This window comes from Saccopteryx leptura, chromosome 1 (genome assembly GCF_036850995.1).
Source record: "Saccopteryx leptura isolate mSacLep1 chromosome 1, mSacLep1_pri_phased_curated, whole genome shotgun sequence".
NCBI lineage: Eukaryota > Metazoa > Chordata > Mammalia > Chiroptera > Emballonuridae > Saccopteryx > Saccopteryx leptura.
Genome location: NC_089503.1, coordinates 243,054,801 through 243,072,439, shown reverse-complemented (window position 1 = coordinate 243,072,439; position 17,639 = coordinate 243,054,801). Strand labels below are relative to the sequence as shown.

At 51.1% G+C, this 17,639-nt stretch overlaps 1 protein-coding gene across 6 annotated transcripts in view; it reads left to right on the top strand.

Moving 5' to 3' along the window:
- The window catches only part of PTK2B (protein tyrosine kinase 2 beta), a 132,113-nt gene that overhangs the window by 100,661 nt on the left and 13,813 nt on the right, over positions 1 to 17,639 (top strand). For all 6 annotated transcript variants that reach the window (XM_066341423.1, XM_066341414.1, XM_066341382.1 and 3 more), the window contains exons 6-22: positions 1,381 to 1,443; positions 1,630 to 1,684; positions 2,128 to 2,268; positions 2,612 to 2,686; positions 3,250 to 3,351; positions 4,082 to 4,199; positions 4,794 to 4,833; positions 5,263 to 5,309; positions 6,211 to 6,261; positions 6,711 to 6,808; positions 7,594 to 7,678; positions 7,937 to 8,037; positions 9,201 to 9,316; positions 11,706 to 11,806; positions 12,432 to 12,521; positions 13,388 to 13,592; positions 16,567 to 16,675. In XM_066341423.1, the coding sequence (XP_066197520.1) occupies positions 1,381 to 1,443; positions 1,630 to 1,684; positions 2,128 to 2,268; positions 2,612 to 2,686; positions 3,250 to 3,351; positions 4,082 to 4,199; positions 4,794 to 4,833; positions 5,263 to 5,309; positions 6,211 to 6,261; positions 6,711 to 6,808; positions 7,594 to 7,678; positions 7,937 to 8,037; positions 9,201 to 9,316; positions 11,706 to 11,806; positions 12,432 to 12,521; positions 13,388 to 13,592; positions 16,567 to 16,675 (1,597 nt within the window). The remainder of the gene's footprint in view (positions 1 to 1,380; positions 1,444 to 1,629; positions 1,685 to 2,127; positions 2,269 to 2,611; positions 2,687 to 3,249; positions 3,352 to 4,081; positions 4,200 to 4,793; positions 4,834 to 5,262; positions 5,310 to 6,210; positions 6,262 to 6,710; positions 6,809 to 7,593; positions 7,679 to 7,936; positions 8,038 to 9,200; positions 9,317 to 11,705; positions 11,807 to 12,431; positions 12,522 to 13,387; positions 13,593 to 16,566; positions 16,676 to 17,639) is intronic.

Here is a 17,639-nt window from a genome sequence, read left to right as displayed (position 1 = left end):
TAAATTCATATCTTTTAAATCATAAGTTACTTACCTCTTTCTCTGCTTATAGTATCAGCACAAACTGTTCTCAGAATAAAGACAGCTGAGTTAAAGGAACACTGAGTCACTCTAATGTAAGATTAAAAGTGTGACAATGTCTGCAACAGTTGAAGAAATTCCTGGACATAGTGACTCAGGCAGAGAAGGAAGGAGATACAAGTGAGGACATTGGTTATTTGGTTTCTCCTTAAATAACAATTGCTATAAGTCAGGGGCCCCCAAACTTTTTACACAGGGGGCCAGTTCACTGTCCCTCAGACCATTGGAGGGCCGGACTATAAAAAAACTATGAACAAATCCCTATGCACACCGCACATATCTTATTTTAAAGTAAAAAAACAAAACAAAACAAGAACAAATACAATATTTAAAATAAAGAACAAGTAAATTTAAATCAACAAACTGGCAGTGTTTCAATGGGAACTATGGGCCTGCTTTTGGCTAATGAGATGGTCAATGTCCGGTTCCATATTTGTCACTGCTAGCCATAACAAGTGATATGATGCACTTCGGGAGCCGTGACACGTGCGTCCCACGTCACCGGAAGTAGTACTATAGTGAGTGACGCAGCGCTTTGCGGCGCCACCACATACAGTACTCCAGGAGCACAAGATGCATCTGCTCTTCTCACTGATCACCAATGAAAGAGGTGCCCCTTCCGGAAGTGCAGTGGGGACCGGATAAATGGCCTCAGCGGGCCGCATACAGCCTGCGGGCCGTAGTTTGGGGACCCCTGCTATAAATAAATAATACATAAAAATCTCCATCTATCAAGACATACACTTAATGGGACTTAAAGAATATATATGGAATATTAATAAATATCACCCTTGGTCAGAGGATTATGAATTATTTTTATTTTTCTCCTTCTGTTCCATAAGTTTTAAATTTTTCATATGTATAACATTTAATAATTATTTAAATGAACACACCAACACACACACACACATATAATATTTCAGAGTTAGCAAAGCAGAAAAAAGAAATTTCAAAGGGTACCCAAACTCTGAGGGTGGAAGTGGGTGTTTCAAAATGACTCCTTGGGTTATTTGTTTTTAGAGGCCACAGATAGAACCACCATCTTCCTCCTCTGCTTAGAGCTGGGCTTCCCAGAGCTCAAGGCTCGAGTCTTTTCTAGGATGAGATTTGTGGATTTTTCTTTCCTTCATGGTTTTCAAAGTATCAATTCTTTTTACTGTCCTGACTTTCTCCCTCTCAGTGGTTCCCATATGTGGTAGGGGAAGGGGCCTTCTAGGCCAATATATGGCCATTGGGTGACCTGGCTCCGATGACTTTGTTCTCCAGACATCAGCCTCTCCATGACTTCTCTCTCTCCAGGCGGTTCTTCAAGGACATGCCCCACAATGCACTTGACAAAAAGTCCAACTTCGAGCTCCTGGAGTAAGTTCTGAGACTGGCCCCTGCCGCTCCCCCCCTTCCTGCTGCCCTGCTTTTCCTACTCACCCCTGCTCCGCTTACCCCCAGGACAGAGCCAGGTGGGGCCCACCTCCCATCTCTTCCCAGTTGGCCAGAAGTCCTGGGTTGGGGGAGAAGGGGAGTCAAATGATGCTTTTCTTCTTCTTTCAGGAAGGAAGTAGGGCTCGACCTGTTTTTCCCAAAGCAAATGCAGGAGAACTTAAAGGTAAATGGGCAAGCGGCCAGGAAAGACCCCCTTTGCTGCTGTTGGATGGTCCCCAGGACTAGAGCTGAAGGTACTGGGCTGGGGATACCCAGCGATACAGCCAGGGTGTCCATGCCACCTTGGGCTATCTGGACATGGGACCACAAAATGCACCCCGTCCGTGACTGGGGATCAGGAAATCCAGCTCCAATTCCACACCAGAGGCCAGTGAGCCATGTGGCCTGAGCACTGGGAGCACTTGGGACACTCCTCCCTTGCTCCCTTCCAGGGGTAGGGGGAGCCTCCTCTGAGACAGTAGGCGTGTGCTCTAGGTAAGAGACACCACTGCTCTCATGGCAGAGGCCTGAGGACCGTCTGACAGCAGCACGCAGACTCTGGGTGAGATCCTAAGGGAAAGAACCAGAGCTTGGAGAAGCCTACTCACCCCTGCCCATCTCCCCCAGCCCAAGCAGTTCCGGAAGATGATCCAGCAGACATTCCAGCAGTATGCCTTGCTCCGGGAGGAGGAGTGCGTCATGAAGTTCTTCAACACCCTCTCTGGCTTCGCCAGCATCGACCAGGAGACTTATCGCTGTGAACTCATTGTAATTCGCTCCTCGCATGGATTCCAGGACTCTTGGGGAAGGGAGCCAGAATGCCATCATGGGGGCCAGGAAGGGGCTTTGCTGGCTTCTACTGACCTACCCTAAACTGAAGCTAACATAAATCTACTTTTCTCAGGAAGGGAACTGAAATCTTGGCTCCAACTCCCAGACGTGGGCAGGGTTTGGGGAGGGTGATAGTCTGTATGGCAGGGGTTCAGAGTATAAGGAACTAGAGGGCCCAGGAGACAGTAGGCTGGGTCTGGCTTAGTGGGCCCTTTTCAGGATTCTGAAATATGGGGAAGGCAGGCCTTGGACAGCAGTTCCCTCTTTCCTTTTATTCCAGCAAGGATGGAACATCACTGTGGACCTGGTCATCGGTCCTAAAGGCATCCGCCAGCTGACAAGTCAAGATGCAAAGGTAGAAAGAGACTGGGGGCATGCCCCACTGGGCCCCACACCGCACTGTCTTCCCTGTCTGCTGCCTCCTAGCCTGGCCTGCCCCATCTGTTCTTCCCGCCCCAGCTGCTGACTGCAGAGAGGGTATTAGTATGAGCAGCTGTAGAGAGGGTGTTTGGCATAACAGCATGGGGCTGATGGCTCTTTATTCTCCTGTGACTATCCCTGGCACAGAGTCTGGGGGGCAGGGATGATTTGAGGGTGCACAGCAGAGGGAAGGACACTATTACTGCTCTTCTGGCTCAGAAAAGAGAGTTGTTCTTTCAGTGGCAAGATGGGGCCATCACTCCCCTGGGAATCAGAACAGCTTGGGCAAGTCCTGGCTCTCTCCAGATTCATGTTCTTTTCTGCAAAGTCAGGGGCTTGGACTAGATGTTTCTTCCAGTTAATAGTCCTTGATTCTTTCTTCATCCCCTTGAGAGACTCCCAGCTCCCACTGCTTCCTCATGCCACCCTGTCCTGACCAGTTTCCATGGCCTGATCCGGGGGTGGGATGGTCTGAAGCACCCTCATCCTTTCTCACAGCCCACCTGCCTGGCCGAGTTTAAGCAGATCCAGTCCATCAGGTGCCTCCCGCTGGAGGAGGGCCAGGCGGTACTGCAGCTGGGCATCGAGGGCGCCCCCCAGGTGAGTATCTCGGGGAATCTGGAAACTCTGAAACAAGGGGGCGCAACTGCAAGTTGGGCGTTCTTGTGCAGGTGGTGAGAAGCCAGGGATTCTCTGGCTTCTGAGATCTTGTTAAAAAAACCAAACCTAGTTCTTAGACAAAGTACCAGGATGATGAAAAATTATAAGGAAGATATCTCAGGAAGCAAAGCTGTTGTAAAAAGTGTCAAGAAAGAAGTTAGGGAAGGTTTTTTGGGGGGAGGGGTAAGGGTGATCAGAAATCAAGATAGTAATCAGAGGCTTAACTTTGAACAAGTGAACAATGGCTCAGAAAATCAAGAAGACCTCAAGGTCCCAGGGTTTGTTGTGAGTGGGTGACTCAGAGAGACCTCAGACTGAAAACAGATTTCTGTCTCTCCTTTCATTCACCTATCTCCTGCTCCACTTCTGTTTCTGCTCTTGCATATTTTGTTCCTGCTAGGTACAAGGCATTCTGAAACCAAAATAAGGCAGAGCTGAGACTGACCTTCCTAGAGATTGTCAGTCGATTGGGAAGGATGACAAGAGCGCCCCCTGGTGGCTATGAGGAATGAAAGCCAAGCCCCAGGAGAGGTGCAGCTAGATTCTGTCTGGGGGTGGGGGGTGGGGGATGGGGTGGATGGCAGGAATATGCAGTTTTTTCTCCTTTCCTGTGGGGTAGACTCCAGCCAAGGCCCTGAGGTCTCATGCTTGGCTGGTCTCTTCTCTGCAGTCCTTGTCCATCAAAACCTCCTCTCTGGCAGAGGCCGAAAACATGGCTGACCTCATAGATGGTTATTGCCGGCTGCAGGGGGAGCACAAAGGCTCTCTCATCATTAATCCCAAGAAAGGTGCGTTTCCACTTACAGGTAAACTGGTCCAATGGGCAGATGGTGGCACAGTTGAGCCAAGCTGCCTCCCCACTCCCACCCTCCCATCCCCACAGAGCCAGGGAAGCCAAGCCATTGACCAGTATGTGAATGAAGTGGCTTTGATAGTGTGTGCAGGTGCTCACTCAGCCAAGCAGGGCATTCCCTGTGGTCCCATCCGGGTCCCAAGCCACAGGCCCCGGCCCCGCTGGCCAGTGGCACCTGGAAGCCAGCTTCCAGAGCAAAGGTGTTGGTGGTCCCAGGAGCACCAAGTCTATTGCTAGAACCTGCTGGTCCCTCTTGCCTGGCTATGTCTCTGCTTTGGAATGGGGTCAGGAAGCAGGGGTCTGGGCTGAAACTTGTGGATGATGGTAGGAAGAAGCCTAATAATTTCTTCTACAAAGATGATTTAAATTCATGCCAGAGGCCAGCCAGCTCCCACTCAGACTGTCAGAGAGCGCAGAATGGTGCTGAGGGGTCTCCCTTGTGTTGGCTCATGGAAGCAGTGAGATCAGCCATCCATCCAGGACCCTTTGTTCTTGGCTCCAACTCCTTTTCGTCTTCCCCTCTTCCCAGATGGTGAGAAGCGGAACAGCCTGCCCCAGATCCCCATGCTGTGAGTACAACCAGACGGCAGGGGTCAGGCCCTGCACTCCGCCTGTCTCCCCAGGAGAAGGCTGAGCAAACAGGGAGCTCCCAGCCCCACAGTTTCTGGGCCCCAGGGGAGAATGTTGGGACCCCAGAATTTCACAAGTGGCAATTATTTTTTTGCCAGTAAATTTCTCCCAGTAAATTCTTGCAAGGGATATTCCTATGTTCTAATGCTACCTGGCATCTAATCCTAAGGGGTATTGCTGCTGTCCCTTCCCTCCTGGCCCCTGGCAGCAGGTTATTATCATCAGGACAGGCTGGTTCTCCAGGCAGGCAGTGGCATAGTGCAGCTGGTCCTCCAGGCGGGACGATGGGAGGGTGGGCCCAGACTGCCCGGGGAGCATTGTCATCCCTTGAGCTCACTTGGCTCCTGCCCTCTCATCTTCTCCTACAGAAACCTGGAGGCTCAGCGGCCCTACCTCTCAGAAAGCTGCAGCATAGGTAAGCCTATCTGTCTGCTGTCCACTTCCTGTGCCCAGAGCCTCCCTTCTGCCTGCTCTTGTGAGGTTGTCAAGTCTTCCCTCAAAATTACAGAAAAATGAACTTCCCCTATGATGTCTCAATGACAGCCAAACTATCATCAGTCATAAAAGATAACATGTTTTGAGTAGTTAGTATGTGGCACTGTGTCTGTCTTAGTCAGCTCAGATTGCCATAATAAAACATCACAGACTGGGTGGCTTAAAAAAAAAGACATTTATTTCTTACACTTGTAGAGGCTGGAAGTCTAAGATCCAGGTGCCGGCACGATCAGGTCCTGGTGAGCGCTCTCCTGGTTTGCAGATAGCTGCCTTCTCTCTGTGTTCTCACTTGGGGGAGAGATGGAGAGTTCTGGTCTCTTTCTCTTTTTATAAGGGCACCATTCTTCTCATGGGGGTTCCATCCTCATGATTTCATCTAATCCTGATCACCCCCCAAAGAGCCTAACTCCAAACACAGGGTCAGAGCATCAACATATGAATTGGGGGGAGGAGGGGTCACAAACATTCAATCTATAACAGTGATAAATACATAACAGGTATTTTTTTATTTGATCTTTAAGACATTCCCAAGAAGTATTCATTTTACAGAACAGGAAACTGAGATTAAGGAAGACTAGCCAGCTTGTCCTGAATAACACAACCAGGCAGTAGCAAGCAGACTCCAGTGAGGTGCTCTAGGCTCCGTGGCCATTCTAAAATCTGCACCCAAAGCCCCGATTCTCACCTGGCTCCTTCCTTCTCCCCTGACAGTGATGTCAGCCTTGGTTCCACTGGCCTGACGTGGCAGTCATGCACCTGGTTCCTGGTGGAGCCCTCGGAGGGCATCTTGCCCATGGGATGTTCTTTTCCTGTCATTGCAGAATCAGACATCTATGCCGAGATTCCTGACGAGACTCTGCGAAGGCCAGGAGGTAGATTCCTGACCCCACCACGTTGCCCACAACCAGGGCCAACTGAGAAGTGACATTGCGGGGACACATGTGACACCACAGGGGGACTTTCTTTCTCTTCTCCCTTGTGTGATTCAGATAGAGACAACCTGAGCAAGGCACCTTTGATTTGAAAGCCGAGCTCGTTCTTTTATCCCCATGCTGTTGCCTTTCCATGGGAATCCTAGGAGTGTGGACATGGGACCAGCTTTTAGAGGGAAGGGGTGATGACTCTTCCCCAGGTCTGAGACAACAGAACATTCTAGAGCCCCTTTCCCAGCCTAGTCCCTGGTTCTTGACTGAGGTATTGCTGGAGGTCTGGTTACATCTGAGCAGGGGGAGCAGAGCTTGGCATGGCAGCCTGTGGACACTGAGATTCCTGGGGTGTCAGCCGGCTGCTGAGCTCTGGGACTCTTTCTCTGCATTCAAAGGCCCACATTATGGCATCGCGCGGGAAGATGTGGTTCTGAACTGTATTCTTGGGGAAGGCTTTTTTGGAGAGGTCTACGAAGGTGTCTACACGAATCACGTGAGTTCCAACTCTTCCCGGACAGTCCCCTTCCACTTTCTGCAGGGTGAGGGGGAGCGTGAGTCTTCCAGGGCTGGGGGGCGGCAGCCACGCTGTGTGGGTCTCCACACACCTGGCATTTGCAGTATTTATGAAATACCCAGGGAGTGATGGAAACAAGAGTCATTTCCAAGAAGGGTAGAGGTGCCAAGGATCAAAACAGAGGCAGCACCAGGAGAGGGGTGACTGACACTTGGTGGGAGGCATGTCCTGAGTGTGCAGTCCTGAGAAAAGGAAGGGCGGGTCGGAGGCAGGATTTAGTGTGGAGGCCCCCATGGGGCTGGGCAAGGTTTGTGTCTGTGCTTCCACCAGGCCTGGGGAGAAGGCAGAGCAGAGGGAGAGGGCAGGAAAAACGGGAACGCTAACAATAAAGAGAGAAGGAGCCCCGGACGCTGTGTCTGAGGATGGCCTTACATGGGGTGCACTCATGCCGCTAACCTTGGACTGGTCCCCGGGCCCACGGCCTCTCTTTCCTCGCCTCACAGCCAGGACTCAAGTTATCTGACCTTGAAAGTCCTTTGCAGGCCTAACACAGCCTCATTGGAAAGAAAAGGAGCAGGGAGGAGAGAAAAGGCAGAGAAGAGAGGAGAGGGGGTGAGGCGAGGAGGCAGGGGGAAGAGTGTGCTGTGCCTGCCTCCCCTTGGCTGGCAGCGAAGCCGATGGGAAGACGATGGTGACACCGGGAGGGGACACTTTCGTTTGGGCACTGGCTGGACTGAGGGGCCCTGACCTCACTCTCATTGCAGAAAGGGGAGAAAATCAATGTAGCTGTGAAGACTTGCAAGAAAGACTGCACTCTGGACAACAAGGAGAAGTTCATGAGCGAGGCAGGTGGGTGTCCCCTGAGGAGGGACATATCCCCCATGTGATGGAGAAGACCCCCCGAGGCGACACAGAACTCCCACACGAGAGGGGATGAAATTCAGCAAGGGTGAATTTGAAAATTCATTCAAGTAGTGTGAGCAGAGCTGGGCCCCACCTGCGAGGAGGGGTGTCCCTCCTCGTTTCTCCCAGTTGGGAGGGAAAAGCCTGTGTCTCACATTGGCCCTTAGAGCCACTCCGGCCGACCCCTCTCACCCCCAATTTCAGTGATCATGAGGAATCTGGACCACCCGCACATTGTGAAGCTGATAGGCATCATTGAAGAGGAGCCCACCTGGATCATAATGGAGTTGTATTCCTATGGGGAGGTGAGCTGGAGGTAGCAGTAGAGGAACCCTGTGATGACAGCTGGCCACAGCGGGGCAGGGTGGCATGCGTTTCGAAGGGGCCCTTAACTCCCGCTTCCTGCCTTCTGCATTCAGCTGAAACAACCCAGAGACCAGTGGTGGGATTCAAATAATTTAAGAACTGGTTCTCTGCCCTAATGACTGTTTTAAGTATAAAAAAAGATATACCAAAAGGCAGTTTATTATTTCATGCATTTACTACTTAAACAAGAACAATAAAAGAGGTACACAAAACTAGATTATGTTATAAGAAAGAGTTTTAAAGTATTAATTAAAAATATTCAATAATACCTGACAAATAAATAAATAAAACTGTTATTTAAGGTATTTCCTTAAATGTTGCTTCTTTTTTTTTTCCTTGTATTTTTCTGAAGTTGGAAATGGGGAGGCAGTCAGACAGGCTCACGCATGCACCTGACAGGGATCCACCCGGCATGCCCTCCAGGGGGCGATGCTCTGCCCATCTGGGGCGTCGCTCTGTTGCAACCAGAGCCATTCTAGCGCCTGAGGCAGAGGCCACAGAGCCATCCTCAGCACCTGGGCCAACTTTGCTCCAATGGAGCCTTGGCTGCAGGAGGGGAAGAGAGAGACAGAGAGGAAGGAGAGGGGGAGGGGTGGAGAAGCAGATGGGCGCTTCTCCTGTGTACACTGGCCGGGAATCGAACCCGGGACTCCTGCATGCCAGGCCAACACTCTACCACTGAGCCAACTGGCGAGGGCTAAATTTTGCTTCTTGATTGGTATCTTCACTTGCAATTCTTTTTCACCTGTGGGTGGAATCAACCTTATTACAGGTGCTTAGAATACGCTGTTGTGCAGATAAACATTAAAAAAGAGTAAGGAATGTAAATTTTTGATTTCCACATTGGGTGGCTGCTCAGACACCCATCTTAGAGAGAACCCTGATTACAAGTGACATTTTAACAACCTGTTCGCTAAACTCAACAAAATACTAGGTATTGATCTGCTGAACCCGGGTGAACCAGCTGAATCCCACCACTGCCGGAGGAAGTTGTTGGGACCCTCCTCTCTGCACCACCCCCACCTGAGACCTGGCTCTCTGACTCCCTGGCTCACGCTGAGCCCGTTCCCGGGTCTTGATGACACCTTCCCTCTTCCGGCAGCTGGGCCACTACCTGGAGCGAAACAAGAACTCCCTGAAGGTGCTCACTCTCGTCCTGTACTCGCTGCAGATTTGTAAGGCCATGGCCTACCTGGAGAGCATCAACTGTGTCCACAGGTACACTGGGGTGCAAGCCGGATGTCCCTCCTACAATCTGATCCTGGAGAGTCTGGAGTACAGCAGGGTGTTGGTTTTGACACACAGCCCAGTGTCAAAACCCCAGTCCTGTTTAATGTGACAACCTGGTCACCTTCTATGAACCTGTTTCTTCATCTGATAAATGGAAATAGGAACATGTACTTCACAGCACTGTTATTCAGGGTGATATAAGTCCTGAGTATCTGATTTTTAACTCAGTGCTTTCCAACCTGCTTCTCTGTGGGTTCTAGGAAGTTACTTCCCACTTGTTCTCCTCCCTCTGGACCACTTGGTGGCATGAGACCCAGGCAGGTGGGACTGAGCTAGGGCAATGCTGGGAAGATCCTGGGGTGTGGGCCCTTCCAGCCAGAGTGGCGGGCACTGCCCAGCACCCCGGGCTGCCAAGTCCAGTCCTCCCTCTGTCTGTGAAGCCAGCCCCTTTTCCTGGCTTTGTTCCCACTCCTTGAAAGGAGGTTTATCACAGGGGACATGGTCCCCTAGGAAACAGACCAGGTGCTCTTAAAGCACTAAGGTGTATGGGTGAAGTTTTCTATCAAACTCTGTGGCCTTGTGAGTGATACTATGCAAAGCAGTGTTGGGGGACAGACACATTCACTCACTCACTCACTCACTCACTCACTCACTCACTCACCAGATGTGATGAAACTCTCGCCCTGTGCCTCCAAGTGCTGTCTTAGGCTCTGGGACAAAGTCATAATCAAAACAGACAAAAACCCTTCTTGTGGCGCTTCCCTTCCAGCAGGAGGGTGAAATGGGAGACAGAAATAATCGTGGGGTGAAGATGGTGAGATAATAGATTTGTTTCCTTTGTTTGTGTGACATCTTTTCAATAATAAAGACAAATGACAAGGAGGGAGCCTGCCTGGGAGAGGGAAGCAGACCGATCAGTTTGGGGTTAGAAGTGATGCAGGAACACAAGGTAAATGGTATTGGAGTCAGTGAGTGCTCCCTGGGAGGTGAGAGCCCAGCTCTGGAGTTAGGCTGACTCCTCTCCTACCAGCAACCCGCCGGCCGAGTCCTTCCAGCTGCCTGTGCTGTTCTCATCCTGTGCGCCCAGGGGGTTGGGGGGCTCTGGGGGGCTCTGTATCATGACCTGGGTGCATAGAGCACGGGGCTGATCCTGACTGTCCTAGCACTCTGAGGAAGTTAGCTCCGAGCCACTGCTGCTCTGAGCCATGACAAAGCCTACACCATCCTGTGGGATTGCAGAACAAGGAGAGAATAATCATGACCAGGAAAGATGTTGGGGTTCTTTCTTAGAGAAGCAGCAGGGTGACAGCATCCCTGGCAGAAGGGACAATTCAGGCATCAGGGCAGGGGAGCATAGGGAACAGGTCCTGGGACAATTCAGGCATCAGGGCAGGGGAGCATAGGGAACAGGTCCTGGGACAATTCAGGCATCAGGGCAGGGGAGCATAGGGAACAGGTCCTGGGACAATTCAGGCATCAGGGCAGGGGAGCATAGGGAACAGGTCCTGGGACAATTCAGGCATCAGGGCAGGGGAGCATAGGGAACAGGTCCTGGGACAATTCAGGCATCAGGGGAGCATAGGGAACAGGTCCTGGGACAATTCAGGCATCAGGGGAGCATAGGGAACAGGTCCTGGGACAATTCAGGCATCAGGGGAGCATAGGGAACAAGTCCTGGGACAATTCAGTCATCAGGGGAGCATAGGGAACAGGTCCTGGGACAATTCAGGCATCAGGGGAGCATAGGGAACAGGTCCTGGGACAATTCAGGCATCAGGGGAGCATAGGGAACAGGTCCTGGGACAATTCAGGCATCAGGGGAGCATAGGGAACAGGTCCTGGGACAATTCAGGCATCAGGGGAGCATAGGGAACAGGTCCTGGGACAATTCAGGCATCAGGGCAGGGGAGCATAGGGAACAAGTCCTGGGACAATTCAGGCATCAGGACAGGGGAGCATAGGGAACAGGTCCTGGGACAATTCAGGCATCAGGGGAGCATAGGGAACAGGTCCTGGGACAATTCAGGTATCAGGGGAGCATAGGGAACAAGTCCTGGGAACCCAAAACAGGCTTCCCGCTGGAGAAACCTGAGAAAGGGTGATGGGAGTGAACGCTCCAGGGTGACGTGAGAAGAGGTGACACAGGGCCTGGCGTGTGGCGGGAATTGGAGGGCCACCCCGGCTCTCACCGGAGCTGGGTTTCGACAAGATGGCTCGGTGGGTCAGGGAAGGGCTGACCACTAGAAACTGCCTGACTGCTCTGAAGGCCCGCTCCCTGGCCAGCACTCTCTTTTGTCTCCCTGTTCATCTGTCCATCTGTCTGTCTGTCTGGAGCCTTCTGAACCACCTTACCCTTGTCTTCATATTTTTCTTCCAGGGACATTGCTGTCCGAAACATCCTGGTGGCCTCCCCTGAGTGTGTGAAGCTGGGAGACTTCGGCCTTTCCCGATACATTGAGGATGAGGAGTATTACAAAGGTGAGGGGGCCGTGCCGGTCTCGGCTTTGCACCAGGGGCGTCGCTGAAGCCAAGGCCCCAGAAAACAAAAAGACTGTACGTTCTTGGGTTTCCAGAAAATAGGCTAAATAAATATATATATATATATATATATATATATATATATATTTTTTTTTTTTTTTTTTTTTTTTTTTTTTTTTAAGCAAGAAACAAGGAGAGACAGTCAGACAGACTCCCGCATGCGCCCGACCGGGATCCACCCGGCGCGCCCACCAGGGGCGACTCTCTGCCCACCAGGGGGCGATGCTCTGCCCCTCTGGGGCGTCGCTCTGTCGCAACCAGAGCCACTCCAGCGCCTGGGGCAGAGGCCAAGGAGCCATCCCCAGCGCCCGGGCCATCCCCGCTCCAATGGAGCCTCGCTGCGGGAGGGGAAGAGAGAGACAGAGAGGAAGGAGAGGGGGAGGGGTGGAGAAGCAGATGGGCGCCTCTCCTGTGTGCCCTGACCGGGAATCGAACCCAGGACCTCTGCACGCCAGGCTGATGCTCCACTACTGAGCCAACCGGCCAGGGCCTAGGCTATATTTTTTAATAATTCTGGATCTTTCTTCCCTAAATATCTCCTGTAAACCTCTATGCCCACCCAAAGCCTCTGTGACTCGTCTACCCATCAAATGGATGTCACCTGAGTCCATTAACTTCCGCCGCTTCACCACGGCCAGCGACGTCTGGATGTTTGGTGAGTTGAATTTTGGGAGGGTGTGGATGAGGGTTTCGATTCTTGCCTCCACGACCAGGTGAGAGGAAGTGCCGAGAGCATGGGTGGGTTGCTGGGTTCAGTTTGTTGTGACCACTGAAAAGTATCACAAGCGAGAGGCCAAGTGGTGAGCTGGGGTGATATGGGCTAAGGACTGGCCTGGGCACTGCGGGTCCATCTCCCTGGAAGAGGCTCGGGAGATGAGTGTGTACTCACCAACCAGCCCCGAGAACCAGTGTGGGGACACCGGGGAGGGCATCCTCAGAGGCAGATTCTGGGGTTTGTTCTGAGAATGAGGTTCAAGAACGGGTAAGGTTGAAACCAGGTGATAGCCTCTTACAGAGCACACAACCCATAGATTACCCCTCTCAATTCTCCACAGCTGGCCAGTAAAATCTCATTATTATAACTCCCCGTTTTCAGATAAGGAAGCTGAGGCTCAGGCAAGTCAGGGGCTTCCCCCATGATCACATAGGTAGCAGGCATGGGCCTCCAACCCCAGCTTTTGATGGAGGCTTCACCCCTTCCTGAGAGAAGGCCCCAGTGGTCCCAATGACGTGCCTTTGACTGCCCCACCCCACCCCATGGAACACTAATAGCTGCATGTGGAGGGGACATAGAGAAAGGGACCTGAGTTCACTCACAGATGCAGGTGACTGGTCCCTTGGCAACCACCATGGTGGACAAGACCTCAGGGATGCTCAGGGGAGGCGAGGGAACACGGGAACTCCTGGCAGGAACCAGGAGCAGATCACTATGGTTGTTCCCGGAGAGGGTGGGCTGGCCTCTCCCGGGGCGAGTCCGTACCCTCCCACCCCGGCTCATGAACCCTGTCCTCCTGCTCCCAGCCGTGTGCATGTGGGAGATCCTGAGCTTTGGCAAGCAGCCCTTCTTCTGGCTGGAGAACAAGGACGTCATCGGGGTGCTCGAGAAGGGCGACCGGCTGCCCAAGCCCAACCTCTGCCCGCCCGTTCTCTACACCCTTATGACCCGATGCTGGGACTACGACCCCAGTGAGCGGCCCCGCTTCACCGAGCTTGTGTGCAGCCTCAGGTGAGCATGGAGCGGGGTGGGGTGGCGGGCCCAGGGCCCGAGGGAGCCGGGCTTCTCTGTAGCAGCACTTTATAATGTACGTCCCTAAACAAGATGCACGGTGTCCTTGTTCTCACCTCGTGAATGAGAGAATCAGCTTCAGAGCTGGTGACTCACCCAGGGCCGTGACAATGGGGGCTGGGTCTTGCACTGGGACCTCCCTTCTGACCTACACAGAGCCATGTGTCCAAGTGGAATTATCCGGTCCTCCCAGCAGGAGCACAGAACCTTTCACTGCAGGAAAGAGAGTCAGTTCTGACTGTGAAGACAGTGACCCAGGGATCACCAGTCCTTTCTGAGTGGAACATTGGTGGCCTGAGGGTGGAATCCTTCTCAGTGCCCAAGAGCCATCATTCCCCGGCACTGGGAGGTCCCTGGTGAAGGTGCTGTTGGAGTACATTTTAGAGGGTCCCCTGTTTCCTTGATAGGCCACCTGACATTCTCCTCCTTGGGTGTCTGACTTCTTTTTGCATCTTTTAAAGCAGACTTTTCCTGCAAAGGACCAGAGAGTAAATATTTTGGAGTTTTTAGGCTGTGCAGTCTCTGCTGAAACTACTCAGCCCTGCTTTGTAGCCTAAAGAAGCTGTGGACAATATATAACCAATGGCTGTAGCTGGGTTTCAATAAAACTTTATTTGTGGACACTAAAATGTGAATTTCATATAAACGTCACATGTTATAAAATAGTTTTTCTTTTAATTTTTTTTAATCATTAAAATATTTAAAAACCATTTTTAGTTTGGGGCCATTCAAATTATAGGTGGTAGCCAGACTTGGCCTGTGAGTGGTGTTGGCTGACCCCTTTAGGGTATCTAGTGCTTAGTTAATGTTGAATAGTGCAACTTTAAACCTTGTAGTCAACATGTTGGCATATCTTTAGGGCAAGAAAATAGCCCCTGGAAACTACCTGTGGGATGCTGGGAAGGCCAGGCCAAGGCACTGGGTTTCAATAAGGCTGTTTAATGAGGCTGTTTGTAGACCCCCTGCTTAAAAGGCTGCCCTGTCCCTGTTTATCCCTTCATTGCCACTTCCAATTCTAGCCTCATCTGTTGGTCCCTTATAAGGGAGATTGGGGAACTCAAAGAGTTCCAGGAGAAAAGTATTTGAAAGATGTAACTTGAGAGAGCGAAAGCTCTGGGGTGACGAGGTGGTGGGGTCTTCATCAATTCTGGGGCGTGAGGACCATGGGGAACTGTGACAGGGAGTCTCTCCTGTGCTGAGAAGCACGACCTCAGAGGCATTGGGCCAGCCCCTGCTCATGGATGGAGTTCGGAGCTGATTCTGGTGTGATCTGAAGGATACAACAGAAGTCAATGACCCAAGGATACCTCCCTGCAGCTGCAGCCTGGCAGTCCTCCATTAGAATTAGAAAAGGATTTAATGAATGTTTCCCAATCTTTTGGGATAAGAGAGGGGTCCTTTTAATATCAAAGGTTGAGAATTTCTCCATGTAATGTTAGTTACACTTTTAGAATCTGTTGATTGACAAAATGTAATAAGCTGTATGATGAATTTTTTATGACACATAATGTAATTCATATAAATCTGTAAACACAATATCAGCTATTATATATTTAGTAGTGCCGTTAAAAATGATTAAAGAAGACAATATAGTTGATACAAAGTTTATTTAACACTCCATGAAGCAGGCAGTCTCTATTCCCAAGAGTCAGAGAATTGCAAAGTGGGAATGGAAACAGGAAGCTTTAATAGGATAAAGGATAAGGAGTAAAAAAGAGAAAAGCAGCAAATGAATAAAGAACAGGGGAATAAGTATAGAGCTCAAAGTTGCCTTAGCATCTAGGGACTGACTAACGCAATAGACTGCATTTCTGTTTAGCCAGAGCATTTAGAACAGGGGTAGTCAACCTTTTTATACCTACTGCCCACTTTTGTATCTCTGTTAGTAGTAAAATTTTCTAACCGCCCACCGGTTCCACAGTGATGGTGATTTATAAAGTAGGGAAGTAACTTTACTTTATAAAATTTATAAAGCAGAGTTACAGCAAGTTAAAGCATATAATAATAATTACTTACCAAGTACTTTATGTCGGATTTTCGCTGTTTGGCAAAATAAATTCTTTATAAAACAACTTACTATAGTTAAATCTATCTTTTTATTTATACTTTGGCTGCTCCGCTACTGCCTACCATGAAAGCTGGAACGCCCACTAGTAGGCGGTAGGGACTAGGTTGACTACCACTGATTTAGAGGGACACAAAAGCTAGCTAAGCTTTTGTTTGTTAGTGTGGCACCCCAGAGCGACTCCATCTTGAGCCTAGAAATTCATTTCAATCATACATGATACATTTTTTGTAGACCAAAAAGAAAATGCATGGTGCACAGGTAAGCAGATGGATTCATGGACCCCTGTGATGATCCCAGAATCCTCTAGGGTCTGTGATTTCCAGGTTGGAAACCACTGGATGAGGTGGAAGACGAGAAGCATTCACATAGCTAATGTGGGAGTGATCTACAGCTCTTTCTCATTAGCAAACACCAAGGATGTGCTGATGGAATGTCTAATGAAAAATGGGAGATGTTGAACCCAGGCCTTGGTCCTGACATTGGCTGGGACATCAGAAATCTACATAGAGGGTCAGTGGCAATAGCAGGCACAGGAAGGCAGGAGGCATGAGGAGGTGGACTGGAGACACACCACTGCTCAGTTGGGCTGGGACTGTCTCTCCAAGGACTTTTTCCCACTGTGGATCTGTTCCTGTAATCCTCCCAACCCTAGCATGGAAGCAACCTCAGGGTCCGTCTCCCGCCTGTCTCAGAGGGGTCTTGCCAGCACCCTCTGCAGAGGAGATGGAAACGGGACCAGGTGGTCATCCTCCAGGCCTCTCCAGGCTTCGGTGGAGTGCAGAAAGGAGTCCCCAGCAGCATTTTGACCTTGTTTCTCTCTCCTTATTTCACCTGACCCCTTGGCAGTGACATTTATCAGATGGAGAAGGACATCACTATAGAGCAGGAGAGGAATGCTCGCTATCGACCTCCCAAAATCTTGGAGCCTGTAACCTACCAGGAACCCCCACCCAAGGTGAGCCAAGCCCTGGTCTCATCGGTCCCCTGAGTCACAGCAGAGCTGGGCCCTGGTCTGGCCTATGCCTGGCCTGACTATATAACTCCTCCTTCACAGCACAGACAGGATGTACCCCTACAATTCTCTCAGCCCCTGAACCCAGCTGCCCTTCAGCCCTGAGCCCCGCCCTTGCCCCCTGGTGCCGTGGCAGGGAGATTCTGCGACAGCAGCGAGGCCTGTGCCTGCGCGGCAGTGGGGCAGGGAGTCGCCTGGGCACACTCTCCTCCAGAGGCTCCAGCACTTTTCTTTCTGGTGTTTCTTAGGGACAAATTAGGTCTTCATGAATGAGGAGTGTCCCTGGACCCCTCAGGCCCAGGCTTCATGTCCGTATCCTCCCTGATGTCTCGGGGCTGAGGAGCCGGTGCCCTGCGCCATGCTGTTAGGTGGGTGGGTTGTGAAGGACAGTGCCTGTGGCCGTCAGCTCGGGCTGCTATAACAAAACGCCACGGACCAGGCAGTTTAAACAGCAGGCATTTTGTGGAGGCTGGGAAGTGCAAGATCAAATTTCCGGCCGATCCAGTATCTGGCGAGGACTCTTCCTGTCTTGCAGGCAGCCATCTTCTCGCTGTATCTTCACAGTGTGGAGAAAGTGACAGCTCTGGTGTCTCTTCTTAGTATTAGAAGGATGCTAATCCCACCACAGGGGCCCTACCCTCATGACCTCATCTAACCCTTACCTCCCAGAGGTCCTGCCTTCAAATACCATCACACTGGGGGATAGGATTTCAACATATGGATTTGGTGCGGACACAGATATTCAGTCCTTAACAAAGCCCTTCTGGTCCAGGGTTGTGGTCAGTGTCCACCCTGCCTGGTGTGTCTTGCCCCTCCCCCAAGTCAGGGCTCTCCTCAGTCTTCATCTCCTCCATGAAGCTTCTGTAAGTGCCTGAGCCCTCTGTGACCTCCTTCCTCTGGGTGTCTG